The sequence below is a fragment of the Gossypium hirsutum genome, chromosome D04 (genome assembly GCF_007990345.1).
Source record: "Gossypium hirsutum isolate 1008001.06 chromosome D04, Gossypium_hirsutum_v2.1, whole genome shotgun sequence".
Classification (NCBI taxonomy): domain Eukaryota; kingdom Viridiplantae; phylum Streptophyta; class Magnoliopsida; order Malvales; family Malvaceae; genus Gossypium; species Gossypium hirsutum.
The window spans coordinates 9,701,691-9,725,395 of record NC_053440.1 but is presented as its reverse complement, the minus strand read 5'-3'; the positions used below and the strand labels follow the sequence as shown (position 1 = coordinate 9,725,395).

Genomic DNA, 23,705 nt, shown 5'->3' with positions numbered 1-23,705 from the left:
GTGAGGCAGATATACTGAAGTGAGCCAACAATACTTCCGTAAAGATGTCTATCGGGAAATGGTGACCCATCAGTGGAAGATAGCAAGGGACTTTCAACCATAGGTGTTGGAGCAAGAGAAGCACCAAGAAGTCCAGCTGTAGATAGTAAATCCGTGATGAACTTGTGTTGTGTTAGGACAAGACCAGAAGAATTATGAGTAACTTCGATGCCAAGAAAGAAATTAAGATTACTAAGATCCTTTAAAGAAAACTCAGCATGCAACTGTTGCACAATATTAGAAATTTCACTAGGAGAACTTCCCGTAATAACGATGTCATGAACATAGGCCATAAGATATAGTTTTGAACAAGAAGAGAGCCGAACAAACAGTGATGAATCAATCTTGGAGGGCTGAAAACCAAGTTTACCAATAAGAAAACTACAAAGAGTATTGAACCATGCTCTGGGAGTTTGACGTAACCCATATATGGCATTCTTTAATTTACAAACGAGTTGAGTACCATTGTCATCAAAAATTTCAAAACCCAGTGGTTGAGTCATATAAATCTCTTCATCAAGGGAACCCTTAAGAAAGACATTATTTACATCTACTTGTCTTAAGGGCCAATTGTTCATCACTGCTAAAGTTATAATAGTACGAATGGTAGTCGGACAAACAACTGGACTAAAAGTTTCGACAAAATCAGATCCAGCTTGTTGTGAGAAACCCTTTGCCACCAATCGAGCCTTGTACCGATCAATAGAGCCGTCTGACTTTTTCTTGAGTTTAAATAACCATTTACAACCCACTGCTCGTTTGTTAGGTGGTAGAGCGCATAAAGTTCAGGTCTCATTTGCCATCAAAGCACTTAACTCATCATGAACTGCTGCCTGCCAATGTGGAAACCTCATGACAACATGTATGTCAGTAGGGATAACATTGGAAGAATCGATTGCCTCCGTAAGGTATGTTTTTGGTTTGAAAATATCTGCTTTACTACCAGTGAGCATAGGGTGTTGATTAATACTGGGTTGGGGTAATAAAGATGAGCAAGACTTGGGATTAGTTATAGGTGCAAATGGTGTAGGTGAAGATAAGGGGCATAAAGGAGACGTTAAATTGGTGGATAGTGTTGTGGTGGGATCCATAGGAGTGGGAAGATTGGTGGGTGTTGTTGTGATGGGGGTAGAGATAGGAGAATATATGTGGGATGATGATGAATTAAAGTTTAGAGTGGTAGGGTCTGCAACAGAAGGGTTGTGTGTAGGAGATAATGAAGGGTGAATAATATGTGGGGGTTGTAAAAGGGTATTGGGAAAGGAATTAAGTGTATGTGGTGGTAAAGGGAACATGAGAGTAGAGTAATATATAGGTGACAGATGTGGCAGATTTTTTTTAAAGGGAAATTCATTTTCTGAAAAAGTTACATTGACTGATATGATTGTTTTACCATCAGGGGTTAAGCATTTATAGCCTTTGTGAATGGGAGAGTACCCAAGAAATGTATAAGGGGTCGATTGAAAGTCTAATTTGTGGGAGTTATATGGTCTAAGGTTTGGAAAACAGAGGCAACCGAAAATATGAACAAAAGTATAATCAGGTTTTCGAATAAATAGTTTTTTATAAGGTGAAATATTACCGAGGGGTGCAGATGGCAACCGATTGATCAAAAAGACAGCACTACTGAAGGCATCGTACCAATACGATAGAGGCATAAAGGCATGAGCAAGAAGAGCAAGACCAGTGTCAACAATGTGTCTATGCTTGCGTTCAACCAATCTATTCTGAGCCAATGTATGAGAGCAAGAGAACCGATGAATAATGTCATGCTGCTGAGTATAAAAATTAAGAGCCTTAAATTCTCCTCCATTATCAGATTGAAGGGTTTTTAACTTACAACCAAGAAGCCTTTCAGCCTAACTATGAAAACTCATAAAGGCAGCCAAGACATCTGATTTATTCTTAAGAAAATAAACCTAAGTGTATCGAGTATAAGCATCCGTAAAGGCAACATAATAACGATACCCATTTGAAATCATTGGAGTTGGCCCCCATACATCCGTAACAACAAGGTCAAGAGGAGAGTTATACATCGTATGAGATATAGAAAATTGTAAATTATGTTCTTTTCCAAGATGACACGAAACACAGTTACTAAGTTCTTTATTGCCATGAATGGAAACATTACAATCATTTAAAGCTTTCTTTAGTATTGAGCTACATGGATGACCCAAATGTTGATGCCACAAGTCTAAAGAAGTACGAGTCTCAGCAGCACAACAGCGAGCAAAAAATTTAAATGAAAGAGCGAATGACGGTGTAGATGGCAATCGATACAGCCCATTGTGAATAAAACTTTGAAGAAGTACATCACTTGTCTTCAAATCACGAACAAGACAATGATTAGGATGAAATTCAAAAGCAACATTATTTTCTCTTGTAAACTTTGACACAGATGAAATTTTTTTTGTTATTCCGGGAACATGAAGAAGAGAGTTCATATAAAGTGGACGAGTAGAAGACAAGAATGACGACTAACCAACATAAGATATAGGTAAAGAATTTCCATTACCAACAAACACTTTACCTGAACCGAGGTAAGGAACACTAGAGGTTAAAGAAGTCTCGAAATTTGTCAAGTGATGAGTGGCACCAGAATTAGAATACCAAGCATTATCATCTAGGAGAGCTTGAGTTGCAATATGCGCTTGAGGAGTTTGAGAAACTGATCCTGTAGAAGCATTTGAAGTCCTAAAAATAGTAGTAGCACTTGGTCTTAAGATAGGAGCACCAATAGGCCAAGATGAAACAAATGGATTCTGACCAGTTTGTGGAAGAAGTCTCGTATTCCAATGTATATTTGGACTATGTGTCATGGTGGACCCAATTAATCCTGTGTGCATCAGGGTAGTTGTATTATAAGGACCAGTAGTAGCCCAAGATGAAGCATAACCACCCAAAGGAGATGGAGAGGCACACATGCTGTACATAGCTTGAACCGGCAGAGAAGTGGACATTTATACAACAGATGGTGGTGATGGAAATGGTCGAGAAGTATTTCCTTTAAAGGATGGATCAAACCTATGGTAACATCGGTCAACAGTGTGGCCAATTTTACCACAAAATTGACATTGAAGACGAGATGACGATCGACCCCTCCCTCTACCTCGAGAACCTCCACCAGATGACGGCCTGTAACTTGGAAAAGAAGACGGCAAAAAGGCAGTAAAAGTAGTATTAGACTCAAAAATATTAGCTGATGAAGGAAATTCAGTTACCATAGATTGTTACGGGATTCAGTATCAAGTAGCATTGTAGAAACAGCATGAACTGTGGCCGGTGTGGGAGTGGCAGAAATAATAATAGAGTCAAATTCAGAGGGAAGTCCATTGAGAATGGCTGTGACTTGTTTAGGTTCACTTATAGCCTCCCCACAACTTGCAAGTTGTTGGCAAATAATCTTGATTTTCATAAGGTAGTCCTGCATTGCTAGATCCTCTTTTTTTTTAGAGTGTAATAGCCGACAGTAATGCATGAGCAGTGATGTAGTTTTGCTTCCAAAGAGAGTTGTGAGAGCACTCCAGATTTGGGAGGCGGAATCAATACCAATTAGATGAGAGAGAATAGTAGGGCCAACAGAAGAGAGCAGCCAAGAGGCAAGAGCGCTGTCCTGCTCCTCATACACTTTAAAGGCAGGGTTGATCTTGACACTCCCAGATGAATCCATAACAACCCGAGGCGGTGGCTCAATCGAACCATCAAGATACCGCTGAAGTTTGAAAGATTTAACAGCAAGAAGAATCTGCTATTTCCAAAACAGAAAATTTGTATCATCCAAAATGAGAGTAAGTTTCTTAGAGAAGATCTTACTGCCAGAAGAAGAATCAGTAAAGGTTGAAGAAGAACCATCATCCGCCACCAACGATGGTGGGTCAGACGGAGGAGAGGAGGGCATTGAAAACCTACTTAGATACCAAATCAGAAATTAAATAATTGACATAAAAATGGAGAAGAAGATGACTGAAAATATGATTCTTTTTGTGTATTAACATAACACAAACATTACAAACAGTAATGGATTTATACAAAAAGATAGTAGAGAGAAACCATGATACGTGTCAACTAATCATTGACAAAGGTTGTTAAGAAATGTGCTGATGACAGCTCATTGAGTTGGTTGAGATAAAATCACACATGTTAATCTTTTGATGATGCAGCAATTTCATGATATTGCGAAATTCTGTTGTAGTATAATATTTGACACTCTTCTCATGAATCAACTACCTATAGCTCATTTTTGAAGTGAATGATGTAGAAATTGTCTTCTTTTCCTACAATAGTAATTCTCCCCTTCAGGTTCCATGGTTTCATTGATCAATCTTGTTTTTGGCTTGCTCATACTAAATACCAAGATCAGTCATCGGTTTGAGCTATGAAGAGAGTCAATTATTTTTTTTATTAATATTGAAAAATTCAATTTGAACTCATAAATAATATTTGTTTTTTTACAAAGTTTCATTCAAAAAATTTGACTAATTTGTTTTAATTTGAATTTAAATATGAAATTTATTCAAGTTTAAAACGTTAGTATTTTAGAATTCATCAATTTGAAAAGTTAACCTTTGTAATTGATTTGTTTGGAAAAATTAGGTTTGAGGAATCTTATAAATTAGAAAATAACTATAAAAGAAGAGATATATTAAAAATGGATTCAATATGGATATCATTATAGTTGTAAAACTTTATTGATAGTTTTAATAAAATAAAAAATTTTAAAATATAATTAGAATTAAATAAAAATAAATTTTAAATTTTTTTATCTTATAGTGTGACCATGTGAATTAAATCCAATAAAATTGAGGAATTTAAAAAAAAACATATTTAAGTGGAACTTGAAAAGGAAAATTGAACTCCTAAAATCCTATATTGAAATTACTCATTAAATTTAAAATTTTCCAATATATTTACTCAAATTTTCTTCAAATCTCTCACCTAAAACACCTAATTTTCTTTAAATAATGATGATTATTTTGATTATTGTATATAATTAATAATCAGATCAGATTTGTAAAAGAAACCATTTGGAAGCTGATATGATTTTTTTATTTAAGTCTTCTTTTATTAATATGTCCAAGTCTTCCAAAAATAGCAAGTTCCAATGAAAGACCCAATGGCTTGAAATTTTGACATTGCCCATATTATGAATTACTCAACATAAAACATTGCGTGTGCAAAAATGGAAAGCTATCTTTTTGGTACATGAAAAGGAAAAAGATATTAACCATAAATAATATATAGCATATTTCGATTTTTAACCAAAAAGAAATCTCTCCCTTTAAATAAAATTTAATGCAATGTATATGCATTATAAAAAATAAAATAAATTTATAATTTTTTTTACCAAAATATTGAGGCAGATATCAGCATTCGAATTTTTAATGGACCAATCGAGCATGAGAATTGGCAAAAATCATAAGAGGAAATAGAAAAAAATATTCCAAATTATATGAAAAATATCCAACTAAAGCATATGAAAAGAAAAGAAAAGAAAAGAATTAAACCTAATCCATTACCAATAGGCAAGGTAACCAAGTCATAAAGCATAAACCAAAACTTAGAAATCCTCTGGACTACTTGAAAACTAAAAAAAAATAATAATAATAAAAAGAAGCAAAATTGAAAATTAAAGTTTTTGTTCCCTTTGGAACTCAAAATAGAAAGGGGCTTTAAAGTTTTCAGGCTGCTCCCGTGGGGTGATTAGAGAGCTGAACCTCTGATTGCTTCTTCGCTCCCTCTTTACTATTCTTCTCCCCATAGAAGTAAAAGTAACAATATAAACCCAGCTGAATCACACCAAATATTGCTCCTAGCCCATTGCTTACCTACAAACATCCACAATACTCACATTATTAATTTAATTAATTAGTTAATTAATTATTAGTATCATCATTATTATTTTAGTTTTAATTTATTACCAGGAGGAAGAGATCAAATGGTATGAGGCCATAGATGGTCCAACAGATGCCATTAGATAAGCCTGCGACTGAGAGCCAGAATGGCATATACTCCACACTTTTTGTAGTGATAACTTTTTTCTGTTAATACAATGCCCAAAATCAAAGACGGTTAAATATGTTTTCCACCATGCATATATCTGATTATGGATATGAATATTTAAAAAGAAGATTTTTACCCAGATGCCTAGAGGTGCAGCATACATAATGATGTTAAAGACATCAGCTATAATTCCAACGAAAAGAGATCTGTGTTTGTCGAAGCAGAGCATTGCAATGAGAACAACGGCTACTGTCAATGCTGCTTCAGCCAAGAGGATATGAGCAACACGAAGCTGAAATAACAATAAAAAAAACACAATATTTAAAACCCCAAAACCACATACCAAATATTGATGCGTAAGTTCAATCTAACAAATGTTCTCATCCTAAAATTCTACCAATAATGATGCCTACGTTCAATCTTTATACATACATACGGTGAATTTGATAAAATAGAAAAGAATGTAAAGGCCAATAAGCATGCAAATTAAGGTTCATGTATAATTACCCTTTTCTTCCGATCATTAGCATAAACCACGTATACGGTTAAGTAGAGCAACTCAATGACAAGGCCAACGCTGTTGATGGTCAAGACTAGAATGTTGTCTTTTTTAACAATGGGAAGACCATAAAACATCCAGAAAATACAGTTCAGAACTGTGCACAAATACGGGTATGGCTGAAACTCCTCAACTGCCTTGTTCTTATAAATTCGGAAAAAAGTTGGCCTATTAACATTTATTCACAAAAACCAACAATTGTCAGTGAGAATTTTGAACCAAAAGAAAAAGTTATGAAAAAGAAAAACTTCATTATATATATTCACATATTCAAGAAAAAAACCCAATTTATAGGTATATTTATATAATCATTTATCATTCTATATATACAACACCTGGAAAAGGAATAAGAGATTTAAGTCTATAATACTTTTAGAATTATAGTAATAAATTTACTACGGACCAGAAAAGGAAATTTGTTAAGCTTTTTTTTTTTACCAGCTATTCGTTAAGCTTTTAATTAGGTAAATCTAAAATAAAAAATAATAAAATAATAAATTCATAGCAAGATAATTAGACAGAAGATGAGTACACTGGCGAGAGGAAGAGGCCGAAGGAGATGACATTCCCTGCAAAACAATATATAAATATATAAATAAACGAAACAACGTCAAACAGAAAAAAGAAAACCTCTCCAGTCTTCGATCTTCATAGAATCGTAGATTCATTAATAATGTAAAAACTTAACATGATAAACATTTAAGTTCATATTTACTTAATGAAAAGCTGAAAAGAAATTTGAAAACTCTTATCAAAGCTTTTAAACTCCTGTAAATCTAAACGCATTAACGTCAACTCATCGCTTAATTATCATGATGAAATTCAACAAAAAGCAATTAAAACCTCTAAAATCTCCAAAACTTAACCTCATGAGCACTAAAGAACACTAAAGTTCATATTTAGTTAATGAAAAACTGAAAAGAAGTTTGAAAACTATATTGGCTTATCGAACTAAAAAAAAAAAAGGAAAACGATTAACAAAACATCGATCACCGTTGATCAAAGCTTCAAAACATCTTCAAAGCTTCTAATCACGATCAAAATCAACACACAAAAAAAAAACTATTCAAAACCTCTAAAAGCTCCAAAACTCAACAGAGAAACATAAATTACCAATAATGCCAACGACATTGCGAGCAAGTCCCATCTTCGAAGGCTTAAGCAGTAACGAGAGAAAAGGAGAGGATGAAGGATGAAGGATGAAGGATGAAGGATGAAACAGATTTGAAAGTTATATATAAAGGAAGAGATAGAGAAGGATTTTGAGTTGGAGTAGAAATCCGCGTAGATAAGATTTTACCCTTTTAAACTAAAATTCCTTTTTTGAAACACGAAATTTTAATTATCCACTAATCCTAATTAAATTCTAATTCCTTTATAAAATTTGGTACTATTTTTTGTGCATGCAAATTGCATGGCGTCGTGGCTTTGGATAATTGGGGAGAACTGGAGAAGCAAGACGCGGCGTTTAAATCGTTTGTGTGTTTGTTGTTACGGAGGATATTAATTCGGTGTTGGATTTCATCTAAATTACGACTGCTGCCATTACCTGAATATCAATGTATTCTTATTATGCGTGCCGAAAAAGAAATCGAGAAGATTTTCGTCTTTCCAAATTTCCATTTAGCCAATACAATTTTGCCATGTCAGCTTCAGTTAAGATTTTACAAATTATTCAATTTTATTCAAATATAAATTTTAAATTTTTTTGATCAATATTCAAACTGGTTTGACTCAGTTTGAATTACTAATTAAATAATAAATATTAATTTAAATAAACAGATTTTTTTGGATTGAGCATTTATAAGTTCAATTAACTCAAAATTTCAACATTAATCACCTTCAATTACTGTAATTGGTCTATCACAATATTAAATTTGATAGAATATATCCAATCTATAATTAATACATATATAATCCTTTTCACTGTCTGTCTTATCCATAGTGGGTACTAATTAAGTTATTAAATAATTAAAACATCTTTATTTTACCAAATTAAGCAATTCATATTTTGAGGTATAATTTTTTTTATATGAAAAAAAAAATACATGGGACTTAATTCGAGACATCATAACATTTACTTACTTAACTTTATTATTTCAACTAAAGTACTATTTGATTTTAGTGTCGATTATAAGTAAATATATTACATAAATTTTTTTACCCGCATCAACGGTATGCTATAAACTAATATCATAAATAGATTTTATATTATGATTAGATAATTAAATTAAATACGAAACAGATCTAATCTTTTTATGTTAAAAATAGGATAAATTCACATGATTTTGGTTCATTTTCTTTTTTACAATTGAACCATGAAAATTACAGCATAGTAATTAACTTACAACGTTTTGATCCCTCGATTGTTAAAAGTGGTGACAAACTTAATAGAGAAATCAAGTGGCATGTTAAGTTTTCCACGTAGGCACAAAGTATCATTCGTCTGTTATCATAAAACAAGAAACTAGAAAATTAAATTTAAAATTAACCCTTTCTAAGACCAAAACCCTAAAATTGGCGGCCTTCAGCTTATTTGTTTCTTTCTAGACACAACAACAATGAAGCCAAGGAAAAAGAAGAGGCCGACAAAGAAGGAAGGAGGAGGAAAAAATGGTGTTACTCGATTTCATCCGGTATGCTTTTTGTGTGGAAATTTGATTGATTTAAGAATGTCATGGTCTAATGAAGCAGAAGATTTTTTTTTTATTGAGAAAACTTCGGCCATCAATTTTGTAATTCATGTAGGTTTTTTAATTATGATCCGCCCATGACACCTCGTGCAAGAGTTGTGCTGCTTGGGCTGTTAAGAAAAATTAGAACAATGGAGATGGAGAGAAGGAAGGTGTGGATAATGTGATTATTTGCTTTGGTTGCTACGTTGATGTTAGTTTGGATGATGAAGTGAAGTTTTTGGGAGAAAAATGAGATTGAATAGTCCTATTGGTTTGTGGAGTAAGGTTTATCTTGTATTAGTTTGGCTTCTTAGTGTAGGTTTAGAGAGGTTAGGGTTGCTTTTTTGTAAACGAAGGTGAACCAAATGTAATATGGGTTGTGATGGGATTGTGAGATGAAATTTAGAATATAAAATTCAGTTTCAAAAGTATGGAATTGAGAATCCATGGTTGAGCTCAATGTTGTTATTTTTTCAAGTTCCAAATTAAATTTATAACATGAAGTTAAGTTCAATATATTAATTAGAAGGATAGTTTATTATTTTATTGTTGAGGGAAGTTGGGTCTTCGACCTTCCATGGAAGGTATTGTCCTATTAAAGGATTTTATCTCTTTATTCCAAGTAGAACCTAAAGAATTTATGAAGTTGGGGAGTACCTCGATTGAGGTAGATAGAATGCATAATTAATACTTCTAATAATACTCACACCTCTCTAATGAATTTACAGGCCGTATTTATATCAACTGAGGCACTCCTAATTCTGTGAACCCTTTCGACTCTCCTCGAAGTAGGGAGATAAAATATCTGAATGGGACAATACATTTCGTCGAGGGTCCAAGACCCAACTCCTCTCCACATGTATGAAGCGAAAATATTGTAAAAAGGATACATAATAAGTGTTTCATCGTCTATCAAGTTACAACATGAAAGTTTGTAAGAATATAAGCGTCTAATATTGTTGGAAGAAGGTACAAAATTAGTGTTCAACTTGCAGAAAATAAGAAATTTCATTCCATTGAATATGGTAAGTACTTACAAAATCGATGTTTCATACTGTAAATTTCAATTTACTTAATGACTATTCTACAACTTCACTAACCAACCAAAAGCTGATACAAAAAACTGCCCTGCTTAATAAGCTGCCAAAAAATACCTAAACTGGTCATCTGTAAAATCAACAACTATAAAAAAGTTGACACAAAATTAAACTAGAAATTACAGCCAATGCAACATATACTGTTTCTGTACCATGTGTGTCTTGTGTAGCAAAAACATATGGTCAACAGACAGTCAAATATAAGAGCATTTATCAGGTCTGAAACAATCAATGCTCAAAAAACATACAAAATATATTCAAGTATCTTCAATCAGTCTTTGGCCTCTTTGCACTAAGTGAGTCTTCTGTAGTAGGGTTGGAGACAAAAAAAACTTTCTTGACTTCGGATCCATCTAACAATAGTAATAGATGGATGTTAGATTTGGTTGTTGGTGTTAGGATCTAGTGCTTAGTGCATTTTTTTTTGTTAATGTTAATTAGATTGATTTAATAAAATTTTATCGTTCACGTTAAGATCATTCGTATTTGTTTTTGATGATTTTTGCACATAAAGTAAAATGTATAAAACAATATTGGTTCGTTGGTTATCTAACGTTTAACTAATATTAAATTGCACTATATGACCAAGTCATAATGTGAGAAGATAACTTATATTAATAAGCAATTTAAATGGTTCGTTGTCTAATAAATCGAAATTGAGCAAACAATTAAATGACTATTATGTCGTCTATCAAGTCCAAATGAGTATCAGAACGAATGACTCCCATAAATAAAAACATAGGTGTGATTATCTGGACTGACAAGACATTGAACATGACCCAAATAGAAGAAATCTTAGATTTGTTTGTAGACTTATTCACTTATGACATTCATAGTGTGGCTTATCTCAATATTGAGTAAGTGACTGATTATGCGTGACTCGTATACTTTGATGTACGAAAAGCTTGAGATCAATTGATAATAGAGCCAAAAGCTGGTGCATTGGGTATAAGACTTCTACATGGCATGACCTCATTTAGAATAGTGGAGTTCATAGTCCAATAAAGGGTAAATAATATCCTCTTATATGTATTACATAGATGGAAAAATAATATGGTCATAGGTCGTTTGTTTTAGGAAAAATTATTAAATTTCTATTTGTTAGTAACCAATTTTTTCATGAAGGAAGATGTAATGGTTATAATGAGATAAAATAGGATTATATTAGGTGAACGAATTTAACCTAAAGAGATTAATGATATCCTATACGGGTAACACACATATGACAATGTCAGTTGATGAGCACTTAATGAGTTGCTTTCGTAATAATATATATTGAGGAGAGTTTAGTCATGACACTTTTAATGGATTGACTCATTGACTAAATGATGTTGTAAATTAATAGACAAAAAGTCGAAACTTAATTAGAAATTATTTGAGCCCTAATTATATATATTCAATCAATACCTTTGCTAACTCGGTATAACTCATGACGGTTTGCATTTGAAATGATACTATGAATAAATGAAAACGATGAATTAGAGAAATAGATCGTATATATCATATCTACAGTGAGTGTGTTTTCTCACTACGAACAAGAGATGACTTGGATGTTAATTTTTTTAAATTATTATTTAATTGATTGCAATTAATTAATTGAAGTCCGAAGTGAAAATTAAATTAAATAGTTTAAAAGATTAAAGAAAAACATATAATTGTACAATACATGGATAAGGCACAATAAGCCCAATATACATGGGACGGGGGGCACACAAGGTTCCTAGAGGAAGTGTGCTGTCGCCCGCCCCTATTAGTCCTGGTAGGACTATGTGTTTTCTAATAAAATATTATTATTTGGTTTCTTCTTGTTCAGCTAAAATTGTTGTGTTTTTTCTCTATAAATAGAGACTATGAGTTAGGTCAAATAAAACGACACAAAGTATTGTTACTTTGTCAAATTTTAGTGAGATTTATTCTACAAATAAATTTTATTTTTGAGAGAGTTTGCTCTGAGTTTTTAGCTCATAAAGAGATATTGATCTTCCCCACTTGAATATTGATAGAGTTTTCATTGTGTTTCTTGGTCTAGAAATTTAGAGCCTATACTCTAAACAAACCTAAGGTTCAAGAATAATAGAAAAGAACGTGCTGTAGAAAGTCAATAAAATAATTTAGACGACTTATTTTAAAACATAAATAAAAATTTAATAAAAAACTTATTATTATAAATATCACAACTACACGATTTAAAAAAAAAATAGTATACAACAAAATCTCTTTATAAACGGAATTTTCCCAACATATGCTTCTAGCTTGGAAAGACCTTGAAGATTAAGGACCTGTCGCAGCAGATGAAAATAGTTACTATAAATAGCTTTCATGGCATATGCAAATTAAAATGTGATGCATTAGAAAATTAATGCATAGTCAGAACCTGATTCAATCATATATTCTCTGGTTGTAGCATTTCTTCCCATCTTTTTTTGCTGACTTTACCGGTAGTAAATTCATCAGCTTCCTTCTTCCTATTTTTATTAGGCCTCCTGTTGATAAGTTAAATTAAAAAAGGGGTTGAAAAGTCAAAAATGGTGGGAGGTGCAATTGGCACCGAAAGAAAAAAAATAGTTGGCAAGTTGTTTAAAGTTGAAAGGGATAATTGCAATTTTGGTCCCTAATTTTTTAGGCCATTTGCAAGTTAGTCCCTGAACTTCAACTATAAATAGGCCTAACCATTTCTCATTTCAACCATCCCAACCAATCTTTCTCTCTTAGTTTTCTCTCTTCTCCCATTTGAGAATTCTTAAGGAATTCTATTTGTTTGTAATATTTTGGAGATAGTAAAGTTATCATCTGGTGTTAGTGCCCGAGGACGTAGGTATAATTTACCGAACCTCGTTAAATCTCTTGTGTTCTTTCTTGTCCTATTTTTCTTTCAATATTTGAGGGTATAATAGTAGTATTTAATTGTGCTATTAAATTACTATAGAAGGGATATTCTGTCTAAGGAAAGACTTGGTATTTAAGAGATCCATGTGATCCACCTCTCTTCCCTGGGAATTGAACTTTGTGTGATTTTTTAGTACAATAATTTACACGCTTCCGACCCTATTGGAACAACAAGTGGTATCAGAGCCGAAGGTTAATCGTAGTATGCTCTGTGGTTGCAGTTTAAACTGATCTTCCACATCAGAAAAGATTTCCTTAGGTATATTGAAAGATTATGGAGAAAACGGTCGGTGTAGGAGCTTCAACATCGTCCATGTGGACAAGACCGACAATTGCAAACGCAAGATTGGCCGTGGAGATCTTTGATGGCACGGGCCATTTTGGTATGTGGCAAAGTGAGGTTCTAGATGCCCTTTTTCAGCAGGGTCTAGACATTGCCATTGATGAAGAGAAACCAGATGATGTACAGAAGAAAGATTGGAAGGCGATCAATCGGTTGGCATGTGGCACAATTCGATCATGCCTTTCTCGAGAGCAGAGGTATGCTTTTTCAAAGGAGACTTCTGCAAATAAGTTGTGGGTGGCACTTGAAGAAAAATTTTTGAAGAAAAACAGTCAAAATAAGCTCCACTTGAAGAAAAGACTGTTTCGCTTCACATACGTCCCAAGTACCACAATGAATGATCACATCACCAAATTTAATCAGTTAGTCACTGATTTGCTGAATATGGATGAGACATTCAAAGATGAAGATTTGGCTTTGATGCTGTTGGGGTCACTTCCTGAGGAGTTTGAGTTCCTAGAAACTACTCTACTTCATGGCAGGAGTGATATATCTCTGAGCGAAGTCTGTGCGGCCTTATACAGTTATGAACAGAGAAAGAAGGACAAACAGAAAAACTCAATCAGAGATACAGAAGCTTTAGTAGTCCGAGGTCGTTCATACACTCGGAAGAAAACTTAAAAGGGGAGATCAAAGTCAAAGTCCAGACTCGGGAAAGATGAATATGCTTTTTGTCATGAGAAAGGCCACTGGAAGAAAAATTGTCCAAAGCTGAAGAATAAGGGAAAAGCTGCTGTAGATGCTTGTGTTGCTAAGCATGATACTAGTGACTCTGAACTGTCACTGGTTGCATCATCATCGTCGTTCCATTCAGATGAGTGGATATTGGATTCGGGTTGTACCTATCATATGTCCCCTAACCGGGAGTGGTTCTCTGATTTAGTAGAACTAAATGGAGGAGTTGTTTATATGGGCAATGACAATGCCTGTAAAACTGTTGGGATAGGTTCAATCCAATTAAAGAATCAAGATGGATCAACCAGAGTTCTGACTGATGTTCGGTACGTGCCCAGTTTGAAGAAAAATCTCATCTCATTGGGAGCCTTGGAATCCAATGGTTCAGTTGTTACTATGAGAGATGGGATTTTGAAAGTGACATCTGGCGCACTTGTGATATTGAAGGGCATCAAGAAAAATAACTTGTATTACTACCAAGGTAGTACAGTTATTGGAGCAGTCGCTGCAGCTTCCGGTAACAAAGACTTGGACTCAATGCAGTTGTGGCATATGAAGTTGGGACATGCCAGCGAAAAATCCTTGCAAATTCTGGCAAAGCAAGGATTGTTGAAAGGTGCAAAGGCTTGCAAATTAAAATTTTGTGAGCATTGTGTTCTGGGAAAGCAAAAGAGAGTGAAATTCGGCACTGCTATCCATAATACAAAAGGTATTTTGGAATATATTCACTCAGATGTGTGGGGGCCTTCCAAAACACCTTCGTTGGGAGGAAAACACTACTTTGTTACTTTTGTTGATGACTTTTCCAGAAGAGTTTGGGTGTATACCATGAAAACTAAAGATGAAGTGCTTGGAGTTTTTCTTAAATGGAAAACTATGATCGAAAACCAGACTGGCAAGAAAATCAAGCGGCTTAGGACGGACAATGGAGGGGAATATAAAAGTGATCCGTTCTTCGATGTGTGCCAAGAGTATGGTATTGTTCGACACTTCACAGTTAGGGATACACCACAACAGAATGGAGTGGCAGAGCGTATGAATCGAACATTGCTGGAGAAAGTTCGATGTATGTTGTCCAATGCTGGGTTGGGCAAGCAATTTTGGGCTGAGGCTGTGACATACGCTGGCCATCTTGTTAATCGTTTGCCATCATCTGCATTAGAAAGAAAAACTCCTATGGAGGTATAGTCTGGAAAACCGGCTACAGATTATGATTCCTTACATGTGTTTGGATCCACTGCATATTACCATGTGAAGGAGTCAAAGTTAGATCCGAGGGCAAAGAAAGCTCTCTTTATGGGAATCACTTCTGGAGTGAAGGGATTTCGTCTTTGGTGCTTAAGCACAAAGAAAATGATCTGTAGCAGAGATGTTACCTTTGATGAATCTGCCACATTGAAAAAGGTAGCAGATAAAGATATTCAGACGAGCAATACTCCACAGCAGGTGGAGTGTACTCCAAAACAGGTGGAGTTTGAGCAGATGGGGATTTGCCCAGTTAATAAGTCTAATTCTCCAGCCACAATGGAGGAATTAGAGGTTGAAGAGGTTCTGACCCAAGAACCACTAAGTACACCAGAACCAGTTACAGTTGTAAGGCCACGGAGAGAAATTCGTAAACCTGCTCGATTTACTGATATGGTGGCCTACGCCCTTCCCGTTGTTGATGATATTCCTATCACTTATCAAGAAGCAATGCAAAGCTTAGAAAGTGATAAATGGAAAAGCGCCATGGATGAAGAAATGCAGTCTCTCCGGAAGAACAATACTTGGGAGTTGGCGCAATTACCGAAAGGTAAAAGGGCAATCGGATGCAAGTGGGTATTCGCAAAGAAAGATGGATCTCCTAGCAAGAAGGATATTCGCTACAAGGCAAGATTGGTAGCTAAAGGCTACGCTCAGAAGGAGGGAATTGACTACAATGATGTATTTTCCCCTGTTGTGAAGCATTCCTCCATTAGAATTTTGTTGGCCTTGGTAGCACAGTTGAATTTGGAGCTAGCTCAACTTGATGTTAAGACGGCTTTCTTGCATGGTGAGTTAGAAGAGGAGATCTATATGACTCAGCCAGAAGGATACACAGATGCTGGTGGTAGAAATTGGGTTTGTAAGCTTAACAAATCGCTATATGGATTGAAGCAATCCCCGAGGCAGTGGTACAAGCGATTTGATAGCTTTATGAGAAGGCAGAAGTACACAAGAAGCAAATATGACAATTGTGTGTATTTGCAGAAGCTGCATGACGGATCTTTCATTTATCTACTCTTGTATGTTGATGATATGTTAATCGCTTCGAAGAGCCAAAATGAGATAGATAAGCTGAAGGCTCAGTTGAATCAAGAGTTCGAGATGAAAGATCTAGGTGAGGCCAAGAAGATTCTCGGCATGGAGATAAGTAGAGATAGACAGAGAGGCAAGCTTTGTTTGAATCAGAAGCAATATCTGAAAAAGGTATTACAATGTTTTGGTGTAAATGAAAACACAAAACATGTAAGTACCCCACTTGCTTCTCATTTGAAACTTAGTGCTCAATTATCTCCGAAAACTGAAGAAGAAAGAGAATATATGGCAAAAGTCCCATATGCTAATGCAGTTGGGAGTTTGATGTATGCGATGGTGTGTACGAGGCCTGACATTTCACAAGCTGTTGGAGTTGTGAGCAGGTATATGCATGATCCTGGAAAAGGACATTGGCAAGCTGTGAAATGGATTCTACGGTATCTTCGAAAAACCGTAGATGTTGGTTTAATTTTTGAACAGGATGAAGCACTTGGTCAGTTTGTAGTTGGATATGTTGATTCCGACTTTGCTGGTGATTTAGATAAACGTCGTTCAACTACGGGGTATCTGTTTACTTTTGCGAAAGCCCCAGTGAGTTGGAAGTCTACCTTACAGTCTACAGTAGCTGTGTCTACTACAGAGGCAGAATATATGGCAGTTACAGAAGCTGTTAAGGAGGCCATTTGGCTTAATGGATTATTGAAAGACTTGGGAGTTGTTCAAAGTCACATTAGTCTATATTGTGACAGTCAGAGCGCTATTCATTTAGCGAAAAATCAAGTCTATCATTCAAGAACCAAGCATATCGACGTAAGATATCACTTTGTGCGGGAAGTCTTTGAAAAAGGAAAAATTCTACTTGAGAAGATTCCGACAACAGATAATCCCGCAGATATGATGACCAAGGTGGTAACAACAATCAAGTTTAATCATTGTTTGAACTTGATTAACATCCTGAGAATTTGAGCACCTTTAGGTGTATGGCGCTCGAGAGCGCATTTGGAGGCACTACAAAAGATAGCTTTATCGAATTTGGGGAGTTGAAGGAAGTGTGTGAAGATGTGATTATCCTAATCAAATCTTCAAGGTGGAGATTGTTGATAAGTTAAATTAAAAAAGGGGTTGAAAAGTCAAAAATGGTGGGAGGTGCAATTGGCACCGAAAGAAAAAAAATAGTTGGCAAGTTGTTTAAAGTTGAAAGGGATAATTGCAATTTTGGTCCCTAATTTTTTAGGCCATTTGCAAGTTAGTCCCTGAACTTCAACTATAAATAGGCCTAACCATTTCTCATTTCAACCATCCCAACCAATCTTTCTCTCTTAGTTTTCTCTCTTCTCCCATTTGAGAATTCTTAAGGAATTCTATTTGTTTGTAATATTTTGGAGATAGTAAAGTTATCATCTGGTGTTAGTGCCCGAGGACGTAGGTATAATTTACCGAACCTCGTTAAATCTCTTGTGTTCTTTCTTGTCCTATTTTTCTTTCAATATTTGAGGGTATAATAGTAGTATTTAATTGTGCTATTAAATTACTATAGAAGGGATATTCTGTCTAAGGAAAGACTTGGTATTTAAGAGATCCATGTGATCCACCTCTCTTCCCTGGGAATTGAACTTTGTGTGATTTTTTAGTACAATAATTTACACGCTTCCGACCCTATTGGAACAACACCTCCCTGGTGGTCTTCTTCTTCTTAATGCAGGAGGCAATATTGGCTCAATGTCTTCAACTGGAGCCTATTGCTTTGAACCTTTAATAGGGCTTATGAAGTAAGAAAGAGGCATATTTCAGAGACTAATTTTCAATATAAGCATATATCTTCTACAGCCGTACGTTCAGCTTGCCACCAAAGAACTTGGACGAAATTTTTATCTTTTCTATTTCTATTTAAAAAAAGAAAAAAGAAAAATCCTCTAAAAACATTATGAAAATCTTTACATGCATATTCGTGTTAATTTACTAGGAAAATATTTAAGAGTCCTTTTTTTGCCTTTGGACATATATTATATATATATAAACGATCAAACTGCTGGTCTAGCCGGTCCATTGCCGCCGGAGAGTTGAAGCTCAGATGGCTCGACGACGCCGTTTTCATCATCGTCTTTCGGGGTAGACTTGAAGTAGCAAGCATACAGAATCAACTGTATTGCTCCAGATAGTGCCCCCAATCCATTTCCAATCTACATCATCAACCAAACATATTAAAATTTAATAAAACAACGCTTAACCTATTTTTTCTTTTTAAAATACATTTTTATTACACTCAAATAAATTGTTATTATTATTTTATTTATGCCTAAACACTATAAAAACAAATAAATAAATTCATCATAAAAAAAAGTCTAAAATGCTTTTTGACCCATAAATTAGAAGTCGATAACTTAATATCTAAAAGAAAAAGAAAAATCTCAAAATAAATTCATATATATTTTTTGAGGTTATTTTGGCTTATATATTCTTACCAATATATAGAGATCAAAGCGAATGAGTGCATATGTGACCCAAATAACTCCATTAAGAAAGTTGGCTAATGAGAGGTAAAATGGCATGTATTTTACACTCTTTGTTTTAATCACCTTCCTCTGTAAAATTAATAAACATATATATTATATTAAATTGAAAAAAAAAGCTAAAAAATATAACTTAATTATTTCCCGAGGGATCAATTTATTAATTTAGGGATAAAATCTAAATTATCATTCATAATGTATCAAATTTATTTTCTAAATTTGTAAGTGCAATCCAAAATTGTAATTATTTGATAGATCACAAGTAGGTTGAGAGTGTGAGAAATATCATTTTTATTTTTATTTTTTTACTACATTTTATAAAATACTTGTCACACCTTAAATTCACTTGCGGAGTCTAAAATATTTGATAAATTATGTATGTGATAATTATTAAAAATGATATTTATAAAGGGTGAGCATTTGATGCATTGACAATGTATTTATTTTTTTATTTCACAAGCAACATTAAAAAAATTGATATGTGCCTTTTTTTTAAATATTTTACTATATCCTGTAAGACACTTATCAACTCCTTAATCCTATTTGTGTAGTCTAAAAATTCCATTCCCAATATACCAAATAATTTCCTATTTATAAAAAGAGAAATGCAATTGGCACGTTATGTTTCTTCTTTTATGTTTAATAAATATTAAAAATACTTTTGATACACTGGTAGTGGAAAGTTTTAATTTCACAAGCGGAGTTTAAGATTTTTTTCATGTGACTTTAAATTGTGTTTAAAAAAATTTAAAAATAAATAATACGTGGAACAAAATTTAAGTTGTACTTATGGAATTAAAAAATTATTCCAAATAATTACCCATATTGTAAAATATATAGTTAATAAATAATTTTTAACCGAGATATAAGCATGTATAAATGGATTCTAATTTTTATTTTTTATTTTTACAATTATGGTAAATATGATTATCATCCAAATAGTCTAAATTTAGACCTTATGACCCATTAATTATAAGCAAATAATATAGGAAAAAGAAGGGAAAAGATAAAAAGAAAAATGACATACCATAACGGTAAGAGGTGAAGCATACATTAATACTCCAAATATGACACAAAGAATTCCAACAAGGTCCGATCTTTGGGCATGGGTTTTGCGCAATGTCAACGTGCATGCGGCTACAACACCCAAAAATAAAATCTCTAGGGCAACCCATCCAATAACCTTGGCCTGCAATTTCAATTTTATATATAAAATTCAATTCATGAACATGTGTAGGAATGATGTATGAAAGAAAAGGTTAGAAAATGGGTGGGAAAGTGAGGTACTTACTCGGCCTTTATTGGGGGCATAAAGGAAGAAAATGGAGAGATAAATGAGCTCCATTGCAAGTCCAATGCTATTAATGGTGACAACAAGGATGCTATCGGGATGAACCATTGGTAAGCCGTAGAATATCCACAACATGCAATTCATTGCAGTTGCTATGTAAGGATCTGGCTTGAATTCCTCCACTGCCATCTTCTTGTATATCTTCACAAATGTCGGTCTGTCATAAATAAAATATAATCCATAACGAAACTCCCCTCTCTCTCTCTCTACCCATGTGGCTAAATTATATGAAGAGAAAAAAGATCAAACGACTGTACAAGTGGGTCGTGAAGAACTAAGGGGGTGAAACACCTAGAACATTCCTTTACTCCAAAACATTGGGCTTATCTCAACTTGTGGGTTTCATAAGGACAGCAAACAAAGACTACTTATTAATTATTTTGTAGAAGTAATTAAAGTATTCTTATTTTCCACATTTTCAAGAGTTTTCATGCAAATATAAACAATACAAAAAAAATGAAAAAAGGGTTTTGAGAGAGAGATTTTACAGTGGTGATGCAAATAGGAAGAATGAGATAACATTTCCTGCAAAACAAAACATCACAAATAGGATTCGGAATACTAAACTCCAATAGGATAAACATTAATCACTAAAGAAGAAGAGTTTTAAGACCGGAAAGAACTTACCAATGATCCCTAAAATAGTTCTTGCAGTATCAGCACTAACCATCTTTCAAGCTTTACTTGGTAAGAAGGAGCAAAAAATGAAGAGCCCGAAACAAAGAATATCAGAATATGTCCTAAATGAGAAGTTAATTTGCCTCTACCGACTTATATATATGGCTGGTTAGGAACTAAATTGGATTATCATGTAATGATAAAGCAGCCAGTTAAATGCTTACACATCATGTCATTGCCTACTATAGGCAACGTGGTAAGCTACTGAAAATGGGTCTGAGTGGATAAAATGGTGAAAGAATGCAATTTGAGTTCAATTTTTCTTTCTCAAGAAAAAAAGAGTGGTCAAATGAGTATATTTCATTCCCGGAAAAGTTGGGGCAATTTACTAAAAAAAGCTTAATTTTTTTAAATTTACTGAAATGAGCCCGGTATTTTATTATTTACTGGAATGGGCCCTATTTCTCGAAATCACGTCCACGTCAGGGTACGTGCCAGCAAATCGCGGCCATGTCAGGGCGCTTTGCTGACATGGCAACAAATCGCGCTTCAGAGGACGTGATTTGTGTCCACGTCAGCAAAGCGCGCTGACGTGGCCGCGATTTGCCCCGCGCGTGAAAAGTGCAACGGTCAAAAAATTGACCATTGCCCCCCCAACGGTAAAAAAAAAACTATAAATACCCCCACCCTTTTTTTTCACAAACTAATCCTCTCTCAAATTCCCTCTCAATTTCTTCTAAATTTCCTCTCAATTTGCTTTCAAATTCCTTCAAAATTTCTCTCAAATCCATATTTATTTTCAATTTGCTCTCAAGTTCCTCTTAAATTTCTCATAAATCCCTATTTTTAAATAATTTAAAATAATTTTTATTTTTTTAATTTTTTTAAACCGTAAAAATTTGTACGATTTCAGCAATTGCCGGAGAATTGACTCGTCTTGATAAGCATCACATATCGGTGGAACAAATGAAAATGGTAAGCGTTAAATTTAATTTTTAAATATTATTTAAGAATTTTTTATTTATGCATTTTTAGATAATTATTAATTTATTATTTGTTATAAAAGTCTGTAGATCGGATATTGGAATGCAATATCCGGAATATGCATGCTCCTCCATCACTGTTGGTAGAGAACTACTTACGGGAAGCGGGTTTTTGGCACGTGGTGACGGTAGGCCGGGGATGCAAGGTGGACCCGAAACAAATCAGTGCGTTGATCGAGAGGTGGAGACCCGAGACGCACACATTCCATCTTCCATGTAGAGAGTGCACTATCACTTTGGAAGATGTCAGTCTGCAATTGGGATTGTCGGTAGAGGGGTACCCAGTCACCGGGTCTGCCCAATCTAGCGATTGGCTTGCGATGTGCTACGAGCTTTTGGGCGTTATTCCGGAGAAAATAGAGGGAGGTAAGATCGAGATAGGCTGGTTACGAGATACATTCCCGGATCTGGATGAAGATTCAACCGAAATAGAAAGAATTCGATATGCTCGGGCATACATTCTTTAGTTAATTGGAGGTTATCTGATGATCGACTTGTCACAGAGCCGCGTACATCTAAGATGGCTGCTGAAACTCATTGATTTTAGAGCAGCTGGTGAATTGAGTTGGGGGTTTGCCGTCTTGGCAACGTTATATAGAGAGATGTGCGGGGCGACGCGATCAAGGAAAGCAAAAATCGGAGGTTGTTTGTCCCTACTGCAGTCATGGGCACGGTTTCGCTTTCCATTTCTACGTCCTCGAGTGGACCACCCATATACATTCCCACTGATAACGAGGTAAATTTTATATTAGATTTTACAATTATTATGTAGATTTTTAAAAATAAAAGTATGCTAAAATTTTATTTAATTAGGTGAAACCATCCGGCAAGTCATGCTCGATTACCTACCTCTCTTGAAGATATACGGCTTCTATTAGACCAACAGTCAGAAGCACATGTATGTATTAAATAAAATTGATATTTCCATCATTCTCTAGTCAATTGGTATTTAGTATTTAGTATTATGTATATAACTAATATTTCTATCATGTTCATATAGTTTCAATGGACATCATATGAGGATCCGGCAATTCGGGCAGTAATTCCGAAAGAGTTCTTACAAATCCAAATGCTTGGCACGCGAAAGTCGCGTTGATCAACTATGCGACCTGGGAGATGCACCAGTCAGACAGGGTGTTACGGCAATTTAGATGTAGACAACCGATTCCCGTGGAACCTGAGGTGTTTGACGATCACCACAAAATCGACCTTCGGCAATTGAATACAGATTGGCCGAGATTCTGGTCCGAGTACATCCAAATGTGGGAAGATCGGTATGACTATATACCTAGTATGGAACCGATCATCGTTCCGGAGTTAGCGTGCGTGCCGGAATACATGCCATGGTTTAGGATCCATGGCAAGCCGTATTTACTATCGCCAGAGGAGAGGCAGCGGCAATTACGTGTCCAAAAGGAAAGACGCGGTCCTTTAAATCCAAGACGACAGGACGATGACGCTAGCCCCTCAACGACGCCCAGACATTCACCCGGCCCAACGAGAGCACCGACACAATCACCTGACCCAACAGTTCAACCAATGATACCCACGCAACCGCCTTTTCAGATGATGCCAGGTGCGTTTCCTAGCCCTTTTATGTATCCTAACCCTTATATGTTTCCTTTTTCG

At 34.8% G+C, this 23,705-nt stretch overlaps 3 protein-coding genes across 3 annotated transcripts; all 3 read right to left on the bottom strand.

Annotated features, from left to right (window-relative positions):
* Positions 1-2,118: 2,118 nt before the first annotated feature.
* LOC121216313 (uncharacterized) lies at positions 2,119-2,999 on the bottom strand. The gene is made up of 2 exons (XM_041091918.1): positions 2,570-2,999; positions 2,119-2,360 (listed from the first exon to the last, which is right to left on the bottom strand). Exons 1-2 carry the CDS (start codon positions 2,997-2,999, stop codon positions 2,353-2,355), a joined length of 438 nt encoding a protein of 145 aa, XP_040947852.1. The 3' UTR covers positions 2,119-2,352.
* Positions 3,000-5,455: 2,456 nt separating this feature from the next.
* On the bottom strand, positions 5,456-7,880 carry LOC107926031 (bidirectional sugar transporter SWEET6b). Its single transcript, XM_016856797.2, has 6 exons — positions 7,712-7,880; positions 7,131-7,167; positions 6,547-6,766; positions 6,176-6,331; positions 5,958-6,077; positions 5,456-5,864 (listed from the first exon to the last, which is right to left on the bottom strand). The coding sequence occupies exons 1-6, from the start codon at positions 7,743-7,745 to the stop codon at positions 5,718-5,720; spliced, it is 714 nt and encodes a 237-aa protein (XP_016712286.2). The 5' UTR covers positions 7,746-7,880; the 3' UTR covers positions 5,456-5,717.
* A 10,319-nt stretch (positions 7,881-18,199) lies between these two features.
* LOC107926039 (bidirectional sugar transporter SWEET4) lies at positions 18,200-21,085 on the bottom strand. Its single transcript, XM_016856806.2, has 6 exons — positions 21,043-21,085; positions 20,904-20,940; positions 20,356-20,572; positions 20,092-20,253; positions 19,017-19,136; positions 18,200-18,734 (listed from the first exon to the last, which is right to left on the bottom strand). The coding sequence occupies exons 1-6, from the start codon at positions 21,083-21,085 to the stop codon at positions 18,576-18,578; spliced, it is 738 nt and encodes a 245-aa protein (XP_016712295.1). The 3' UTR covers positions 18,200-18,575.
* Positions 21,086-23,705: the final 2,620 nt, after the last annotated feature.